Source organism: Schistocerca americana, chromosome 2 (assembly GCF_021461395.2).
Source record: "Schistocerca americana isolate TAMUIC-IGC-003095 chromosome 2, iqSchAmer2.1, whole genome shotgun sequence".
Lineage (NCBI taxonomy): Eukaryota > Metazoa > Arthropoda > Insecta > Orthoptera > Acrididae > Schistocerca > Schistocerca americana.
The window spans coordinates 849,651,269-849,672,728 of NC_060120.1; the positions used below are offsets into that span (position 1 = coordinate 849,651,269).

The 21,460-nt window shown below is 37.3% G+C and overlaps 1 protein-coding gene across 1 annotated transcript in view; it reads right to left on the reverse strand.

Annotated features, from left to right (window-relative positions):
* Positions 1-21,460, reverse strand: part of LOC124595635 (mediator of RNA polymerase II transcription subunit 14) — a 187,136-nt gene that overhangs the window by 10,774 nt on the left and 154,902 nt on the right. The window contains exons 23-26 of the mRNA XM_047134464.1: positions 16,330-16,538; positions 9,509-9,667; positions 6,086-6,220; positions 5,732-5,866 (exon numbers count right to left, since the gene is read on the reverse strand). Coding sequence (XP_046990420.1) covers positions 5,732-5,866; positions 6,086-6,220; positions 9,509-9,667; positions 16,330-16,538 — 638 coding nt within the window. The remainder of the gene's footprint in view (positions 1-5,731; positions 5,867-6,085; positions 6,221-9,508; positions 9,668-16,329; positions 16,539-21,460) is intronic.

Here is a 21,460-nt window from a genome sequence, read left to right on the forward strand (position 1 = left end):
CCAGCCATTATAGGGGGAACTACAGTTTTAACATGGATCCCATATTTGGAACAGTTATTATACGTTTCAGCTCATATACGTATTTTGTCATGTAGCAGACGTTTACCAGTCATCGTAAGTGTTACTAGATTTTCCACTATTTGATACAGGAAAGAGACTGTTTATCTGTTCATAAACCACCTTGAAGCTATACTGGCCTATTTGATAACGAAAAACAAAGTAGTAGTGGGTTTCTGGTGACTTCCATGTAAACTTTCTTAAAACCTCTCCTAGTAAAGAGTTTATCAGAGCCAGTAATAATATCATTGAACTTAATTCCCACTGTAAACTTTGTAACAAGGGCAGATAATTGTTCACAAACAACCACTTCATAGAAAGGTCCAATGAACAAAATTATATAACAAAATCAATAATAATATTAAACAGCAAATAAAATCAGCCATGTCTGTCTGTCAGAAACAGTTACGATATTCATGCTACAGCACATTACAAGATATACAGCAAAATATTGAAGTTGATAATATGGTCATCAAAGCAAATACATTATGCGAAAAAATAATCACATCAGACAATAAACTAAAGACAATATGGGATATACTGAACAAGGTGACTGGTTGAACCACACCTGAAGAGGGGCAGATGGCATTGAGAGTAAATGATACATTGGTAATACGTGTGTTCAGTGTTGCAAAACTTTTTAACACCCCTTTCATAACTGTTACCAAGAAGATGGGGTTGTAAGGTCCAGCAGGTGCTCCCATGGAGTACTTAAGACCAGTCATTACACATATCTTCAATAATATGAATATGACCCTCACTATCACAGTAGAAGTTATATTCACCATAAAATCTTGAGTTTAGTAACATATTAAGGTATCTGTGTAACCAGTTGTTTATCAAGGGAACATTTCCTGAATGGTTGAAATATGCCGTTTCAGAAAGGAGATAAGGAATACCATCAAATTTCCGTCTAATTTAACTTTTGCAAGAAATTCCCAAAAATTTTAGAAATGTTAATATACATTCGGCTTCTTAACCACCTGACAGTAAATAATATATTGTCAAAGTCACGTTCCGATTTCTAAAGGGTTCTGACACTGAGAAAGCTACCTGCACGTACAGTGAAAATGTAATTAATTCATTAGACAATAAATTACAGGCTACTGGCATATTTTGTGATCTCTCAAAGCTATTTCACCTTGTAAATTACAATATCCTTTTAAGTAAATTAGAATATTATGGTGTAACAGGAAATGTTGCAAAATGGTCAAATCCTCTATTTCTTACTGGAAACAAAGTGTGTCATTAGGAAAGAGACATGTATTAAGCTATCAGGCATCATCCAACTGGGAACTAATTGCATGTGTTCCCCACAATGTTCCATCCAAGAACCATTACTTTTTCTTGTTTATATCAATGACCTTTCATGAGTAACATTACCAGACACTCAGCTTGTTTTGTTTGCAGATGATACAAACATCATAACAAATAGCAAATTAAGCGTCGTTTCAGAAACACTGCTACATGAAATTTTCATGGGTACCAACAAATGCTTCCTAGCCAATTCCTTGTCCAAAAAACAACAACAACAACGCTACATGCAGTTCAGAACTTATAAGAGGTTTCCCAGCTTCAAACGCTTAAAATATGACAAAAACAAATAGAAGAAGTGGGCAATTTTAAATTCTTGGGATTACAACTTGATAGTAAATTCAAATGGGAGGAGCACAATGCTGAAGTGCCTAAACAAACCTCTATCTGGAATGCAAATGCTGTCAGGTATAGGCGATATAAAAATGAAAAAGCTGACATACTATGCTCACTTTTATTCCATAATGTCGTAAGGGATTAGTGTAACTGATCAAGCCAAGCTTAAATTTTCTGGTTCCAAAATTGTTTAATATGAAATATTGGTGGTGTGAACTCAAGAACATCCTGCAGAAGCCTGTTTAGGGTCCTACGGATATTGACTACTGCTTCCAAACAGGTTTATTCCTTGATGAAATTTGCCATTAAAAATATCTCTCTTTTCCAAAGCAACAGCTCTATTCATGAAATTCATACTATAAATAAGAATAATCTTCACAGATATTTAAAGTCACTTACTTTGGTCCAAAACGGCATCAATTATTCAGGAACAGACATTTTCAATAACTTTCCAGCAGTTATAAACAGTTTAACTATCAACTTCAATTTTAGACAAGCCTAAAAGATTTATTGGTGGTTAACTTCTTTTACTCCACTGCTGAAGTTCTTAGTAAAATCAACTGATATGAGTGTGTGTTACTAATAACATCAAATAATGTGAGTATTAATACATTCTCACTTCTGTACAAACTCAGTGCAGCAAAGTGATCATTGTATATATATGTTGTAAAATGGTTCTGCAATTTAGAATTTATTACCTTTTAAATGAATATGTTTAAAATGTTTTTGACTTATTCTATATCCATGACAATCATTTACAAGGGATCTGTGTAAGGTATATCAGCATTTTTGTTTTTCAGTGTAAATATTTATTGTGGATTCTTGTTTTTCTGTTATGTTCTACACTCTGGAGGATCACTTCACCAAGGATCAGCTGGAATGAAAAGTATATCTAATCTAAGTAAATGAGTAGCAGGTGAACTTGGGGTTACCTGACGAAACTTGTTGCTCTCACATAGTGTTTTTACCTCCACACACCAAACATCTTCACACTATTTAGTAATGGCTCATCTGAAATATTTCTACTGATAATGAATACCAGAATTAACTCCGTGAGCTGTCTCGAGCTGAGGACGGGAAAGTCATGGGCTCTCTTTCAAGTAGTATATGCAGTCTGTATTGCATCCATTTGCAATCACTGTAGAATATCAACTATATTTTCTTTTTAAGTAAGTAGAATGGAGACACTTGGAAAGCACCACTACACATAATACAAGCTCAGCATTAAAGTAGTGAACAATGTTCTTAAGTCTTGGAGAGAGAGAGAGAGAGAGAGAGAGAGAGAGAGAGAGAGAGAGAGAGAGGGGGGGGGGGGGGGGGGGACAGCTCTGTTATTCTGATATACAAAGCTAGTACAGGAACAGTACAAATCATGTTACGTTATTGCAGGAACAAGTTATTTCTAACCTCATAACAAACAATTGAAGAAAATAAACCTACTAGCCTTGCTCACCACAAATAAAATTCGCTGTAGTGGTTGAAACACACAATATCTCAGTGACAGGAGGTAAGATTAAGTGTGAATTAGTAGAAACTGTCATGAAAAATTAACCTACGTCTCTTATCCAACGTCTTATTTTGATAAATAAATAATAAAAAAACAGTGTAACTGTTAACAACATTTCAGAGGAACATACGTTTCCCACTCTAAAAATCTTTAAGTGTAAAAGTTGAAGGGCCAGACAAAAAGCTTCACAGAGGATGTACTTGTAGAAGTTTGAAATGCTGTCGTCATAGTTCGTTAATTTAGCTGGAACTTTAAAGCAGCAATGAAGAAAATGGCCAGAACACTGACACTACACCATTGATTTTATGGCAAGGAAGTTCCATGGATTGACAGCAGAATCTACTGAAGCAACTGATGAAGCCACAACTTAAAGCCCCTAAGATTCAGTATAGAATTTATGATTTCATACAGTACTTAGTAAGAAACCTTACTTTTTAAAATTCGGTAAAACAGTCTTGATGGCAACAGATGTTTATTTTGGTTGGCAACTGGTTTCAGTCTATAATTTAGACTGTCTTCAGGTTGTAGGGGCCATGATGGCAGCTGGTGGCAGTGGATGGAGCACAATCTGTGAGAACACAGACATCCACTTCAGTTGACGTCTGTGTTATTACGGATCTTGCTCCACACACCACTACCAGCTGCTATCATGGTGTCTACAGCCTGAAGATGGTCTAAATTATAGACCAAACCCAACTGCCAACCAAAATAAACAACACTTGCAATCAAGACTGTTTTATTTAATTTTAATATTTTACTCCAATCGTTGTTCACTAACCACTGACGGAATATTTTCTAAAATGTTATGTTGCTATTTGTTCTAATAACTTGCAAGCATGCAAAATGTACACTTACATTTCCCCAGTATCAACAACATTCTGAAACAGAGTTTATCTTTGTGCCCCTGCTTTGTTAGCAGTGGAGCTCTATCCACATTAACTAACATGAGTGTCCTTGCTGGCCAGCAATTATACTATGCCAGGCAAGTATTAAATTTGAAGCATACAAATATATATACAATAAACTTTGAGTGGGTTAACACTTGACAGTACCAGTACAATCAAGAACCAAGCAGGTTTAATATTTTCTCTTCTGGCTTCCCATAGGTGCCCCTCAGTCTCAGAGGCTGACAATATTTAAAACAAAGATAACTGATCACGCCCGCAACAATCATGCCATAAATGATCTCTTATGTGGATAATCTTTAATTTGGGACAATTTTAATTACCCTAATACCTCAACATACACTGACGAGCCAGAACATTATGACCACTGCCCACCATGATATTGATTACCACCGGCTGGCACTGCAGGTATGTGACATGATAAGGAGAGTATACAAGCTGAGCAGAGATAAATGGGAAATAATTCTAGTGATGATACAATCCATAAATTGGGAAACCCACTGATGTACGTGGCTTTAATAAAGGACAGACTGATATGGCCCAGAAGTTGGAAGGAGCACCTCAGAAATGACAAAATGGTTGGCTGCTAATGTGGTGAACACTTAAGGAAAGTGGTTGAAGAATGGTGAAACAACAAGTAGGATGTCCACACCTCATCACAAAATATGGAGATTGAAGGCTTGCCTGATCTGTAAAGCAGGGCAGTTGATGACCTGTAACAGATCTGATGACAGAGTACAATGCTGGTGCAGGCATTAATGCTTTGAGGTACACCGTTCAGTAAACATAGTTGGATATGTGGTTCTGCAACAAATGAGCACCATTTGTTCTAATATGGACCCAACAACATGGTCAATTATGAATACAATGGACAGGGTATCATCAAGATTGGACTGTGGAACAGTGGAAATGTGTTGCCTTGTCAAAGGCATCATGTTTATTGTTACACTACGGCGATTGTCATGTTCGAATATGCCATTATCCTTGCAAACAGCTGCTTGAAATATCCACTGTGGCCACAGACATAAGCTTGAGAGGTGACTATTATGCTGTGTGGGACAGTCATTGCTTCCATGGGATCTGTGGCAGTAAATGAAAGCACTACGACAGATGTGGACTACTTAAACATTATTGTTGTGTTTTGCATCACTTCATGCTTGATGTCTTCCTCACCAGTGATGGTTATCTTCCAGGCAGACGACTTCCATGAAAAAGGACAGAATCCTGCTAAAGGACAGAATCATGCTAAAGGACAGAATCATGCTAAAGGACAGAATCATGCTAAAGGACAGAATCATGCTACAGTGGTTTGAGGAACACGATAGTGGTGTATTGGTCACCAAATTTGCCTGATCTGAACCTGATGGAACACATCAGGCATCCTATTAGGTGTCTGCCCCAGTCCAAAAATCACCACCAGCGAATGTTGCCTCATATCTCTGCATACCTATCATGAACTTGTTGATCCATGACATGCAGAATTGCCCCTGCACTGCATTTCATAGTTGGATCAACATGCTATTCAGCAGATGGTTACAATGTTTTGGCTCATCAATGTACATAAAAGAAAAAAAAAAGTTAGTTCCAAGTACAATAAAATTCTAGAACTTACAAAGAACAATATTTTATTCCGGCACACAAGAACACCAGGTTGTCCAACAGGTACAATGTTAGTAGCAGAAGGTGGAATTCGTAAGCACCACTGCACGGCCCATTTGAACTGCTGTTGCTGAATCAGACTGGGCATCTGTAATAACATGGCCAATAAAAGACAGTATCAATAGCAACATGGGAGTAAAAAATCATTTTATAATCAGGCACTAAGAGTAAGGTACTCTCCTGAAGTGTAGGCAGCACATTTTAATTTGATTGAAGTATTTGACAAAACAATGGAAAATCACTGAAATGTAAAAACTTTGATCTGCTAAATTACAGAGCAACTTTTAATGCATGGTCAGTTACTCACCAGTTCTAACCTCATTATCTGTACAAAGTCTTTCAGAACATTTAAAGGTACATTCAACATGCGACCAAACCCTGACAGTGAGTTAGGTTTGTATGGAGGTGCTGCAACCCTTGTATCAAAGAACTTCTCTATAACCTGCAAAGATATGTTTTGAAACACATTTTAATTTCAAAGAAAATGACACCCATCACAATAAAAATTAAATTGCTATAAAAGTGTGCAAAGACTGCTAACAAAACCAAAATTATATACTTATAGTATATAAGCTCAGCATACAAAAATGACGAATTATGACAGAGACTGTGACACTATGAATATTAATAGGATGTACAGCTGTATACCCTGCAACTTTATAAGTACTAAAATATATCATTATTTCTGCAATAAATGGTGATGTTTAGAGTTATTATCAAGCATTAGAAGCTCTGACTGTAATTCAAGGGACAGTGAAATACAGTGTGGACAGCAGTATGTCAGATGCACATTAACGAGAAAGGTTCAAGGGCATCAGTTCAATCAACATATTATAAACATGATTTGCAGGCAAACAAAACCGGAACTTTGTAAAGGACACTGATTTTTATTACGCTGCTCTGAATCTAGCATAAAATAGCCCCTCCATTCAATTTAAAATTATATAAAACATAATTTCAACTAAAACAGACTTTGTAAAATGATTATTCAGTAGCACATACTAGACACGTGCATATGTCACGTTTCTGATATCTTTCATAAGCTTTCTATTAAAAAATACACGGAGAGGGAGAAGGAGAGGGCTAGGGAGAGAGAGGGGGCTAGGAAGGGAGGCAGAGGGAGAGATAGGGGGCTAGGAAGGAGGCAGAGGGAGAGAGAGGGGGCTAGGAAGGGAGGCAGAGGGAGAGAGAGGGGGCTATAGGAAGGGAGGCAGAGGGAGAGAGAGGGGGCTAGGAAGGGAGGCAGAGGGAGAGAGAGGGGGCTAGGGAGGGAGGGAGAGAGACAGAAGGAGAGAGAGGGAGCTAGGGAGGGAGGCAGAAGGAGAGAGAGGGAGCTAGGGAGGCAGAAGGAGAGAGGGGGGCTAGGGAGGCAGAAGGAGAGAGGGGGGCTAGGGAGGCAGAAGGAGAGAGAGGGAGGGGATTGGGGGAGAGGGAGGGGATTGTGGGAGAGTGAGGGGATTGGGGGAGAGTGAGGGGATTGGGGGAGAGTGAGGGGATTGGGGGAGAGGGAGGGGATTGGGGGAGAGGGAGGGGATTGGGGGAGAGGGAGGGGATTGGGGGAGAGGGAGGGGATTGGGGGAGAGGGAGGGAGCTAGGGAGGGAGGCAGAAGGAGGGAAAGGGAGCTAGGGAGGGAGGCAGAAGCAGAGGGAGGGAGCTAGGGAGGGAGGCAGAAGCAGAGGGAGGGAGCTAGGGAGGGAGGCAGAAGCAGAGGGGGGGAGGAGAAGTCAAGAGAGTTTATAGCAGCCTGCTATCCAGTAAAGGAGAGTGACTGTAAACCCCAAGTAAGTCATCTCATAAAGGCGTGGAATGTGGTTTGGGGAAATAAATCAGTATAACCCAGACCCACACTCACACTTTAAGTCGTCAAAAGTTAAGAGTATGATCGTATGTATAAAGCATTAAGTGATCTTACATTACATCACAAAAGAACCAGAACTTCAGAGAATACTCCAAGAGCATTGGAATTTTGTAAGCCATATTAAAATGTATAATTTAGCTTAAAGTGCAAATTTGTATGTCCAGATTCACAATAAAATAGGCCCCAACCTGATATTGAGCTTTTCAGTGTAGTTTTCGGGATGTAAATTTTCTGGGAACATCACTATTGTATTACTCATGTTTGATTCTTTGTTATGACAAATGCCATATGTGCCAGAAGATGAAACATGCACTTGAAATACAGCAAACAGTTGAAGCTATCCAATAGTGAGGAATGAAATACTTCGTTTCAAATAAATTGACTGCCTCAACGGAAAAGATTAATAAAAGCCAAATTTCTTTAGCAAACCGACAAAAATAATTTCATTGTTTGACAAGACAACTGATTTTCTGAAAACATGGAAATGAGGAAGCTGAAACTAACATATTTTAGCCTTCCGTAATTATGTGAATGTATTTTAATTCAGCCATAGATACCCATTTTAGTTTCATCTGACATGAGAGCTGTAAACAAAGAGGAAGCAGCAAAGTCACTAAATGTAAACATGGGTCATGTGGCGACTACCCCCTCCCTCTACAACTCAAGAGTGCTCTGTGCATGTGCAAATCTGGCAGCTTGGATGCGCCAAAAAGATTTTACCTGATAGTATATGGCTGCTTGTTGTTACTGCCGAGATAGTAACAGCCACCCTTTAAGTAGCCAAAAGAGGGAAAACGCACTACTCACACACAACTCAACTGAGCATGAGCCCGCTGATAACTACTCAAAGAACCTTATGTAAACAGTTGTAACGTCACGCTCATCAGAAGCAGTTTGTTGTTACGAAGTGTTGCATCTTCGTCTTAAAGCCTTGACACATTTTTCTGTGGCAGACGCTTGTGTGTGCACTGTGTTTTATTGTTGTAATTGGCGCATTTCCTATGCACCTTAAGTTTTATTTTAGCTGCAGTAACAGGATACAGTGATATTCTTTGTTAGAGTGTCAGTTCTTACCAGTCATAATTACAAAAATTTAACTGAAACTAAAACAATGAAAAATTCCCGAGATTCTTAAAAATTCCTAGGTTTATCCCAGTTTTATCGCAGATGAAAAAATTCCACGTTTTTTCCTGGAAATCCCAGGGTGTATACACCCTCTCTGCTGTATGAGAACACAGTGACAGTACTGCAAACTAATTTAGACTTCTTAGCATCTTATTATCACATGATGTGAATATATTACAGAGTAACTTGTCAACATGTAGTTGTAGTACTTTGGCAAATTACTATGTAACATATTCATACAATCTGATGATGACTTGTTAAGAAGTCAAATCAGTTATAATACCATAACACAAATGGTGTCATAATTGGTTTTGACTTCTTAGCAAGTCATCATCAGATAATGTGAATATATTAAATAGTAATGCATCAACATGCAACTGCTGTTGCCTGTCTTACTAAGGCGAGTTAGTATGTAACATATTCACATCGCCTGATGACAACTTGGTAAGAAATCAAAAATGGATGATACCATTTGTTTTGCCTGAGACTGCAAAATATAATAAACAAAGCAGAACAATAATTAAACGTTAAATAAATTGCCTTGCTATTTTTACCACAATGTGTCTATGTCAACACTAAACAGACTACAAGATTACTGTTTTCACAAACTAAAAATTACTATTAATAAAAATTATTCAGCCACCATCAATTGAAAATATAAGTGAATTGAAACATATAAAAATGGACACACCTGCCACCATCAATTGAAAATATAAGTGAATTGAAACATATAATAATGGACACACCTGCATTTCCTCTGCAGACCACTGGTCTTTGTGGTCAGGCAGTGGTGTAACCTTAAGGTGAAGGGACTGCATAAACTGTGGATTCAACCACACTCGACACTGCAAACTGTCCACTTTGAAGTGTACAACTCCTGGCTCATTTGTGGGGACAACCGTTAACTGAAAATGCAGTTTCATAATAAATAGTAGGCTCTCATAGAAACTTGTTATGTAAATGCGACATGGTTAGTATTAAAAATAAATTTATAATAAACATATCTTGCTGTTATAAATTACTTAGTATGGGAAGCAACAACAGCTGTGATAATATATTACAACTGATGAAAACCGCAATATCTGTGTCAAAAGATTTATTAATCATGGCTAGTTTCATGAGATTACAGTCACATCTTCAGGTGACAAACTGTTGACCTTTCAATACATAATGTCTGTAAGATCTCCATAAGGATTGATAACAGAAGCCTTTACCTTCCTGCAGAAAGCTGGTGGGTCAATCCATATGAAGTGGTCCAGTGATGGTTCCTTGACCATTTTTAAATATTTTAATTTTTTTTATACGTGATTGCCCTATATTTGAGAAGTTCAAAACAGTTTTTTAAAATAATTTATCTTGCACCTTTACTGCATGGTGGCCATTTTTATTTGTAGGCGTGCGACGATTTTTCAGTATGGAGACATTAGCGAAAATTTGAATATCTCTGGACTGGGTTAATTTACAACATTGCAATTAACATGATTGTTTTTAGAAAAGTGTCCTCTACAACATTGTCTATTACACAAAATATCCTAAATTCAAAAATAACCAGTCAAAATGACCTCCAAAGTTTGGTATCCAAATTTTCAAAAATCCACTTTTTAGACCCAAAAATAACAAACAAGGAGTGATTTATGAGAGTCTATTTTTTCCTATAGTTAGATATCATACACTACCAGCCTCATATAGGGCAAGAACACTTACAAATGTTTCCTTAATTTTTTTACGAATTTTTTGAAATTTGAAAATTTTCATTTTTTGTAAAGTTTGAGGTTAGTTATCTCAGGTGGGACTGAATATAAAAATATGATTTTTGCACAGTTTATACACCTATATGATAACAACATACTGTAAAAATGTCAACATTGATATCTGACTGTGAACAAAGATATGAATTTTTGAAAATGAGGTATAGTTCACATTACTCTACAACTGATCTTATGGCTGTTGCCTATTAAATGGTTTATTGTTTCATTGCAATAAAATTTAATTGTGACATATTTAGTCAAAACTATCACCCAATATTCATTAATTTATTTATTTTTAATAATGCAATATTAGGCAATAGGAGCTCGCGCTTTTGTTCTATGGTAATAAAAATGCCCATTTACATTTAGGTTTATTGTCATTGCTGGGTGTGGTATTGTTGTAGTCAGTCTGTTCTGAAACCTCTATTAGAGTGGATGTACATACTTCATCGAGTGTGCAGAATGAGTTATATGCTTTGTTCTGTGTGTAATTTGTAATTAATTTTGAGAGATTAACTGGAATGCAATAACATGGATGAACAGTGCTCTGTTGGACAGATAGCAAGTGAAATGTGTGTCAAAACAGTTCACGGCTCAGTTTCAAAACACTTGAAAAATGTCAATGACTTTGATGAAGTTAGACAAACTTTGTTTAAATTTCGAGTAAGTTCTTTCGTAACATCAGTCTGTGAGTATCATGAGAAGAAATATATTCTGAAGTATGTATAACCACATTTTTGGAAGAAAGTGCTGTGAACCACTTAAAGTTCATAAAAAGCCTATTACTAAAGGTTTGAGGGAAATAAAACTTGAACATCTGTCCTTGTTATGTGAGAGTGAAACAGTTTCCCAATTGAAACGTAATCTGATTCCTGGAAATTCCCTGTGTCCAAATTGTGATTCAAAAATATTTGTTGTGAATCCAGAACCAGAATCAGGTAACCTTGTTAATGACATTTATATTCCTAATGAAGAAGCTGTTAGCATATTGGATTTTGCTTGTTCTAAGTTAGACATATCTCCTGCTTTGAAAATAATAAAATTAAGTAGCAGAAAAAGGAAAGCAGCTATTGACAATAAGGTACAACAAATTTCAGACAAATTGAGAAAAGACTTGGAATCATGCTTTAATAATACAGATATCAACATTATTTCTAAAGAAGAAGAAAACCTAGCACCAGCATCATCTGACACTGAATATTTGAGCTTAATAGAGAAATTAATAATTAAATGTTCAGTGACATCTAAAGAGGAAAAAGTTAAAATTTTAAGTTTGCTCCCTGACTCATAGTCAAGAGAAAAAGTAGTTCATGGATTCAACATTTCTCATCATTTGATTAAACTAACTCGAAAATCAGTCAAAGAGCAAGGCATTCTTCCAGTTTTTGGAAAGAAGAAAGGAGTAGGTGTAAATGAAGGAACAATTAAAAAGATCCAGCACAGTTTTTTGAAGATGATGAAAACAGTAGAATGTGCCCAGGTTGCAAAGATAGCAAAAGAGTTGTTATAAATGGAGGTAAAGTAACAAAGCAAAAACGACTAGTGCTGTCAAATTTAAATGAACTTTATGTAGTTTTCAAAAATTCTCATCCTGAATACAGAACTGGAAGGTCAAAATTTTGTGACCTCCGACCTAAGTGGTGTATTTTGGCTGGATTCTCAGGGACACACTCCATATGTGTTTGTTTATATCATCAAAATGTCAAACTGATGATTGTGGGTGCAAAACTCAGTGATCTTAACTACGAAGAGTTACGAGATTTAATGGTTTGTGACACTAACAATTATGACTGCAAGATGAGTTTGTGTAATAAATACCCTGGTAAGGAAACAGTTATTGAATTGTTGCACGAATATCACGACGAAATGCCAGACAGTATTACCTTCAAACAGTGGGTCACAACTGACACGGCAGAAATGATAACAGTGGTTAAATCTCAAAAAGAGTATCTGGAATCTTTAAATGATAACTTACAAAAACTCAAAAGTCGCCACTATGTTTCTAAAATCCAAAGTAAGTTTTTGAAGGACAAAAGAGCACAACTTCATGAAACTGAATGCATAGTGCTAGATGATTTTGCAGAAAATTTTACATTTGTGATTCAGGATGCAATACAAGGGTACCACTGGGTCAATGACCAGGCAAAAGTGCATCCATTTATTCTCTACTTTAAAAATGAGAAAGATGAAGTTTGCAGTTCTTCAATTTGCATTCTAAGCGACTACTTGGAGCACAACACTTTGGCTGTACATGTGTTTCAAAAGTATGTAATAAACTACAAAAAAGAAAATTTTCCCAAGGTTGAGAAGCTGATATACTTTTCAGATGGAAGTGGTAGTTAGTATAAGAACAAAAAGAATTTTTCAAATCTGTGCAACCACAAAGTAGACTTTGGGTTGGAGACTGAGTGGCACTTTTTTTGCATCTTGCCATGGTAAAAATTCATGTGATGGAGTAGGAGGTACAACAAAATGTGAAGTAAGTAAAGCCAGCTAACAAAGACCAACCATAGACCAAATTCTCACAGTACAGGATATGTATGTCTTTTGCAGGGATAATATTAAAGGCATTACCTGTTTTCTGATCAAGAAAGACGAAGTGGTTCTGCATATGAAAACAACACTTCAAACCAGAGTTGAAAACTGTATAGCAATTAAAGGACCAAGCCATTTCCACAAATTCCTTGGCATTGCAGAAAACTTAGTTCGATGCTATGTAACATCAGAAACCGCAATTTATGAGGATCACTGTGTCAGTAAAATTACATCTCTGTCTTTAACGTTGAATAAGGTAGTGGCATGAGTGTATGATGGACAGTGGTGACTTTGCAGAGGTTGAAAGAATAAGTCTGGAAGACAATGAAGTTTTTGTGCATTTTTACCAACCTGCTGGCACAAGAACATCATTGAAAAAAATCTACTAATGACAAAGTTTGGATACCAATGAAAAATGTTTTAAGGTAACTTTCACTGCTTGAACTTACGACAGCAACTGGGAGGTCTTAATCTGTATCACAGAAGCTGTCTGAAGAAGTAAGTGTTCTTAACATTCACCAACAGGTTTAGGAACATTCATATCTCGAAGGATGTTAATTGAAAATATTTATTTTAAGTATGCCAAACTAATATAAATGTTAATTTCAGTGATGTTTCCACTTTTTGTACATAATTCAGTACCTTACTTCAATAGTAATAGATTATATACCACCAATATCACACATGAATAGGCACAACAGCCATAAGACCAGTTGTAGAGTAATGTGAATTATTTCCTCATTTTCAAAAATTCATATCTTTGTTCACAGTCAGATATCAATGTTGAAATTTTTACAGTACGTTGCTATCATATAGGTGTTAAAACTGTGCACAAATCATATTTTTATTTTCAGTCCCACATGAGATAACTAACCCCAAACGTTACAAAAAATGAAAATTTTCAAATTTCAAAAATTCATAAAAAATTAAGGAAACATTTGTAAGTGTTCTTGCTCTATATGAGGCTAGTAGTGTATGATATCTAACTATAGGAAAAAATAGACACTCATAAATCACTCCTTGTTTGTTATTTTTGGGTCTAAAAAGTGTATTTTTGAAAATTTGGATACCAAACTTCGGAGGTCATTTTGACTGGTTATTTTTTAATTTAGGGTATTTTGTGTAATAGACAATGTTGTAGAGGACAATTTTCTAAATACAATCATGTTAATTGCAATGTTGTAACTTAAACCAGTGCAGAGACATTCATATTTTTTGCTAACGTCTCTAAACTGAAACATCGTCGCGTGCTTACAAACGAAAATGGCCGCCATTAAGTAAAGGAAAAAAAAACCTGTTTTGAACTTCTTAAATATAGGGTAATTACATATAAAAAAATTTAAATATTTAAAAATGGTCAAGCAACCACCTTAATTTTTATTGGACCACTTCATTTGGATTGGCCCTCGTGTCATAAAGCATGCAACTGGCATTAATAAAATAACCAGAGGAATAAGAACATGACATAACACAGACATATGTGCTACGTCTTCTCAGAAACAGTGGCCAGCCAACTAGTGCATTTTTGTATTTACCATAGGAAAAGAGCAAAGGCTAGTCCGATTTTCAACATGTCTAATATCCCTATACATCACTTGCAATTCATCTGCAGCAGACTCATTGCTTTTGCCTATTTCTCTTAGTTCCATACTGGAATTTCTAATACCATAATATTTCAGGACGTGCGTAGTGAATTGGATGACAGAGTTAACGGCACCAATTGTTTCAAGTGATTAGTGTAAACATAGTTTCACGACTTACATCTGTCCTACCACTATCTGTATAGTACGTGTAGATAAATAATTAAGTGTTGTTTGGTTTCCAGGTAACTGCAAGCCCTTTGATTCAACGCCACTTGGAAAACTTGCGTGACAATTTTGCCACTCCTCATTCAAGTGGCTTCTTCTTTGGCTCACGTGACTGAATGGATCCCATTCCAAACCTTCTTAACACAAGAAAGATAAAATTAGGCTACTGGGAACTGAACCTAAAGCCTCCATGTGAGTACCCAACAACAATAAATAATAGACCACTGACATAGCCCACTAAATGCACATGAGATCTGTCTACTACCTGCACCAACACAGAAGAAAATGCAAAACCCAATAAAACAGCACTTACTTGTTGGACAAACATGAATCACTGCTGCTATGAATGAACATAATAATCACTCTTACTGAGAAAGTGGGTCCTTTTGCAAGAAAGAGCTAGCAACACTACAGGAGAGATTATAAAGACAGAATGGATGTAGAATATGCTGGAACAAAACTAATAATTCATATTCATAAGAAAGCAAAAATGAGTTGCAATTGTCAATGTCACATGTATTTGTTGTTCAATTTGTATTATTGGCACCAAACAAATCTAAATCCAATCTCATTTACTGCCATCACATGAAAATAAACCAAATGCATTTCCCTGTGCACAATGCATCTGTCTTTTATTCAGTCACTGGTGATTACAATACAGTGAACTACACCATAACACTTTCACTCGCAGTTTGTTTTCCACACCCACATTTGTCTGATTGTTATGCCCTGAAGCCACAACCTAGTAAGTTGCAGTACTGATGAAATCACACTATGTCAAAGTTATGTGCTAGACCAACACTTGAAGTGTCATGTTCTACCTTCAATAGTCGGTGGCATTCCTAGTGGTGCTTGCCAAGCATATCTGCTCAAAGCTACTGCTGGTAACTGTGCTTCCACTACTCTTCCCATCTCTATAGAGCTCTTTTATACGATATTTGCACCCCAAAAACTGTTGCTTCCAAGTTTGCACAATGGAAAAATATCATTAGAAGTTATGTAGGGATTAAATGAAATCTTCTATACCATTCTGTCAACACACAACCAAACTGTCATCAATCAACCTAACATATACAGTGGGCAATGCTATGGACTACTCTGTTGCCACAACCTACATTTCAGAAGTATATTCTCTTTCTTAAACATGTATGACGTCACATACCACATCATCATTATGTACTGGGATGAAGTCAACATTTGCTATCTGCGCATTAAATTGATCCCGGTGTATTGTTACATTTGTGTAGTACACATATCACAAGAACATCTGCAAAAGGTGAAACAGGGAGCAAGTAAACAGCCCTTCCTCTCACTTCTTTCTGCCTTGCAGTTGCCAATGGCTTGTGTCATTGGCCATCCAAAAAATTATGCTTAGCTAGTTTATCTGTATCCTTTTGTTTTTCAAATTGGGAATCTCTTTCTGTCACACCCCATATTTGCAAGTAGAATAAATCTTCCATACAATACAGTACTCACACAGTCTTCACTCTGCACAGTCCGCTGCAGTTGCCTTCGCATGAAAACACAACCAAGGAACCGCTCGAGTGGCGACATGTCCGGACTAGGTAAACCAACAGGATGTGGAGTAGATGTGCAGAGCAAATGCAGTGCCTCATGGGTGAGGAGAGTTGGTACAGCGCCAGCCCAGCTTCGTTGTGGAAGTACACGTGACAAATGACATCCACCTGCCAAAAAAGTTGATGGAAAGTGTGTCATCATTTTGGGTGATGAGATAACACAGAAATCTTGCCTTTCTAGCAACAATGTGTTTAGTCTTCTTTGACTCACTGTCACAATCACATATACATCAGCATGTACTTAATAGCTATGGGAAAACATCAACTGACTAAACTGGCAGCAGACCAATATATAAATATATGGAAAGTGCTATGTATTAAGACAATGGATTGCCTCAAATGAAAAAAACACAACTGACCTGGTGACATACATGAAATTCTTGGGAGAGTTTCCTACCTAAATCCTTTGTCCTGTACTAGAATGTCTGTACTAGATAGTGTGACATACTGGTGACTTTTTAACTTAAACCTTGAATAGACTGGTTCCTCTCAATTATCTATTTTGTTTTAAAAGCTAGTTTCTTGCTGGATTTCATCCATGCTTATCAGTTGCATATTTCTTCTGTGAATTTGGTTAAAGTTTCATTTTGGGGATTCTGGCCCGAGCTACTGGAGCTGTCTGTTGTGTGTGCATCAGATGTGCTTGGTTGTCTGAATGAATGGCTTGTGTATCTCTTTTTCCGACAAAGGGTGAGGCCGAAAGCTTATGTGTAAATGTCTTATCTATGCCTGTCTGCAACTCTTTATAGCTATTTTATAGTAAGTAGCAATCTATCCTTTCCTACATTGATGATATTCTAGAGATTCTTTTCTTCATAGATTGAAGCTATGTGAACTCAATCTTTTGTGCCAAAAGATGAAATGAAACCAATATATGTTGCTTTATATAAATACGAACTTCAGAGAGGTGTAAAAGCTTCAACTTTTGGGACTGGCAAGAGTGGCAAAAAATGAGATGGGAGGGGTTGAAAGACGATATATGTCATGGAACAAAAGTCATTCAGATCTCAAGGTGAAGCTGCAATACAAAGAACAATGAGAAGTCGAAAGTAAGAAACATTTATTCACTTCCTTCTATATTGATTCTGTTACATGCAGAGTTCTGGGAGTGACATATAAGAATAAACAAATTATTCATTACCTGATATACAAATTCTGTTTACTGCACTCTTTGTGGATGATAAAAGTTAAATAGTGTACACCAACAATTTGGTTACTAAGCAGAAACTGAAACAGAACTTACTTTCTCATGCAGATCACTAAATCACATCTCTCGTTAGCAATTTAAACTCTGGAAGTGACAGCTTCCAGTGATTACTTGTCACTCATCATATTCCTGGAATCAACATTAGCTGCTCCTCTCAACCTTCCTGCCTGTCCCCTCCAGACATTTTTCTTTATTCTTATCCTCTCACACTTGAGGCTCCTCACCGTTACTTTTTTGAGGCACGAGATACGTAATCTGATTGCCTCAGCTGCACAACAACAACTTCATATTCTACATCTTCAGATCAACTCTCACAACTGATGACTACTTCACTAATGTTTTTTATTTAAATAATAATAATAATAATAATAATAATAACTTATCCAAGCTGACTGGTTCAGAGTTCTATCTTTAGCTGAGTCCCGCTAATCCTAAGCCCGGTAGTCCGAATGTTCGGTTAATCTGAACTCTAATGTTTTTTGGACGACACAAGACTGTGTGGTACTGGGGTGCAAGACTCGCACATCTCTCGCAGTTGACTTACGTACTGTGTGTAGCTGATTCTCTTCTCTATGTAATCAGCTATGTCGATCTCCCAAAAACTTCTTCTCCAAAGACTATAGCGAGTACAGGAATTTATTAAGCTACTTCTCTATTCTTGAAATAATTTGTGTACTCGTCGAACACTTTCAGTTCATTCATGGTATATTTTCAACTATCAACACAAAACAACATTTACTCTTTTTCACATAAGTAAGTAAACTCTGGCAAATCAATTGGTGTCTTTAAACATAAGACTGAATAAACACAAATACTATCATAGGTTGTAACAAACCAATAATTTATGGACATCACATGTGCCCTGTCTTGTGCAGAGCTAAGATGTGAAGAATGATAAAAGTCTCTAGTCTCAAGCGAGTCCAAGACATGAATGTGAACAGAAATCTCTATTCAATTGTTCATTAGTCTTTTTTACAATCAACACAGACACTAACACACCAAAGAATACTACATAATTATTCCTTGAGTTTTCATCACGTCTTCTGTGGCACTGGCTGCAAACACTTGTCGTCGTCAGTGACTCACCCTACTTACAGTCTTCTAATATCAAAATTCTGACCTGTACATAGACACAGGTGAATTGGTAGAAACGTTCTATCTCTCCCGCACTCGTACCTAAAGTATCGGGTGTTCGAGACGATTGAAGGCCGAGTGTTTCTAGAATTTAAAAATTGGCAAGGAAACATTAGGTTTAAACAATGCATAACAACGAAAGAAAAGCTGTCAAACTTACTAAAAGCTGTCAAACTTACTAAAATACAGCAGACATTCTATCCATACTTTTAGATGACAAAAACTCATTGTTTTTTGGCGTAATGAAGACAGTCTATTATACGATGCATAGTTGCGCCATCATCTCATAAACATCAAATCAGCAGCTGTCGCAGTGGGCTGTTGCCCCAAATAACGCAGCACGAGGTCAAGGGCTTCTGCTGCGTCACTGTGTGTACTTTGTCGCTTTCAGGCTCATAGTCACTTCCATCACAACAGTCCACTTCTTCCTGGTCTTGAGTGTCACAGCAGCAACTAAATCAGCATCAGAAAGGTTCTCCACACATCCCCATCCACTGCCATCCACTCATCTACGTCTCCTTCACTAGCTTCTTCACATCCAGGGATGGTTTGTATCATTTTTAGTAGATTTTCCTCTTCATTTTCAACTAGGTTGTCCTGAAATTCAAGAGGTCTCCTCTATTTTCTCAGAGTATTTTCTGAAATGTTCTGCCATGCCTCAGAAGCCCAATAAACAACATCCTTCACATTGGTCTTTTTTATTTTCTCCACTAAAGGAATGCTATCATCTTGGATCAGGATTCTTAAAAATTGTTTACGGTAAATCAGTTTTAATGTTTGCAGTAGACCCTGTTCCATCGGCTGTAGAAGTGGTGTAACATTTGGTGGCAAAAACTTTGCCCCAATTTCTCCATCACATAATTGTTCAGAGCTGGGGTGAGATGGCGCGTTATCAATAAAAAGGATTGCATGTAGAGACAAATGATTTTCCTTAGAAAACCGTCGAACAGACGGAACAAACTGGCTGTGAAACCATTCTTTGTACAGCTTACCATTCATCCATGCTTTTTTCTGGTTGCGATACTATACGGGCAGGGACTCCATGATGCAGTTTTTAAAAGCTCTGGGCCTAGCAGATTTGCTGATCAGCATTAAAGGCAGCTTATGATTACCAGCAGTGTTGCTGCACGCTACTAAAGTCACACGATCTTTGCAGATTTTAAAACCAGGAGCATGGTCTTCTGCTTTTGATGCCAGGTTTTTTGTTGGCAATGCCCTGAAATTAAGGCCAGTGTCGTCAGCATTACAAGTTTGTTGGGGAGAATACTTTCCCTCCCTCATCGTTTTTTCAAACTCACCCAAGTATTCCTTTGCTGTATCACGGACAGAAGAAAGCTTCTCTCCAGTAATTGCTAGCTGACGGGTTCCATGGCGTTTTTTGAATCTGCCCAACCAACCATACTTGCACTAAAAGACTCATCACGTTTCATTAACTTGGTCAGGTAAACAGCCTTCTCCTGAACCAGTGCTCCACTCAAAGGAGTTCCCCTTTCTCTTTCCTGCGTAAACCAAAGGAAAAGAGCTTCATCCACTTTAACATACTGGGACGGTTTCAAAGTCTGTCGAATTTCGAGTGTTTTTCCCGAAGCATAGGACTGTTCAAGCTTCACTCTGTTCTTCTTCCAATCACAAATGGTTGCTTTACCAACATCCAGTTGCGTTGCCAGTTTAGATACATTCTCACCATTGTCTATCCGATTCAAAGCATTCATTTTTTCTTATGTTTCCGTTTACTCATGAAGAAAATACGTACACCACAACACCTGAATGAATACAATACAACTGTTACATGTGCCAGCGATCGATAACTAACATAACCAAGCACTTTGCGAGCCAACTGGCTGTGCACTGACCTCAGACACTACAATGGTCTTAAAAATGCACAACAACAAGAGCAGGGAGTGAAAGTGAGCCATTGTTCCCACACTTGTTCCCATTTTTACCACGTTGTACCTACTTATCTGCTTGGTATACTTCATTCTAGAAACTTGTCACCGTAATTCCGACTAACCTGAACATATCGGTAATCCAAACAAGGTCCGGTTCCAATTAGTTCAGATTAACGGGACTATACTGTATTACAATTTCACCATTACATTGGTTTTCAGAGAACAATTTGAGTAGCGTAGGGCTGCACCTCTACTGTCATGCTTTTGGTGATGATTTCCTTTCTTCCTTTCTTTTTTTCATACATGTATCAATGTATTACAGTTCCTTTGTCCTACTATTCCTCTTATAACGTCAAAGTAATCATGCCTTTCACACTCACACTTTTAATCCGGCTTTGGCTTTGAAGGGGAACCAGTACACTTTGTTAACCAGTTAAGAACTATAAAAAGAATTAAGGTACACAATTGTTTCATGAAAGAAGTTGTTGAAGCGTCCCCAGATACTTTGCGTCAAACATTATATGCTCTAACAGAACAACACCAGGTAATTAGTGTTAGTGTGCCCTTACTTGTCACAATTTATTAGATATTTTCAAATTAAATCTTCAAGTTTTGTTGTTGCAGTTACAACAGCCAATCCGAGAGTTTAGCATCTTGTCGAGAGTGTGATCATTGGAGATACAGCGTAAGCTTGAATTAAAAAAGGATGGGAAAGAAACTCAGCCACACCCTGTTCAAAGGAACCATCAAGGCATTTGCCTGGAGCAACTTAGGAAAATCAAGAAACCTGAATCTGGATG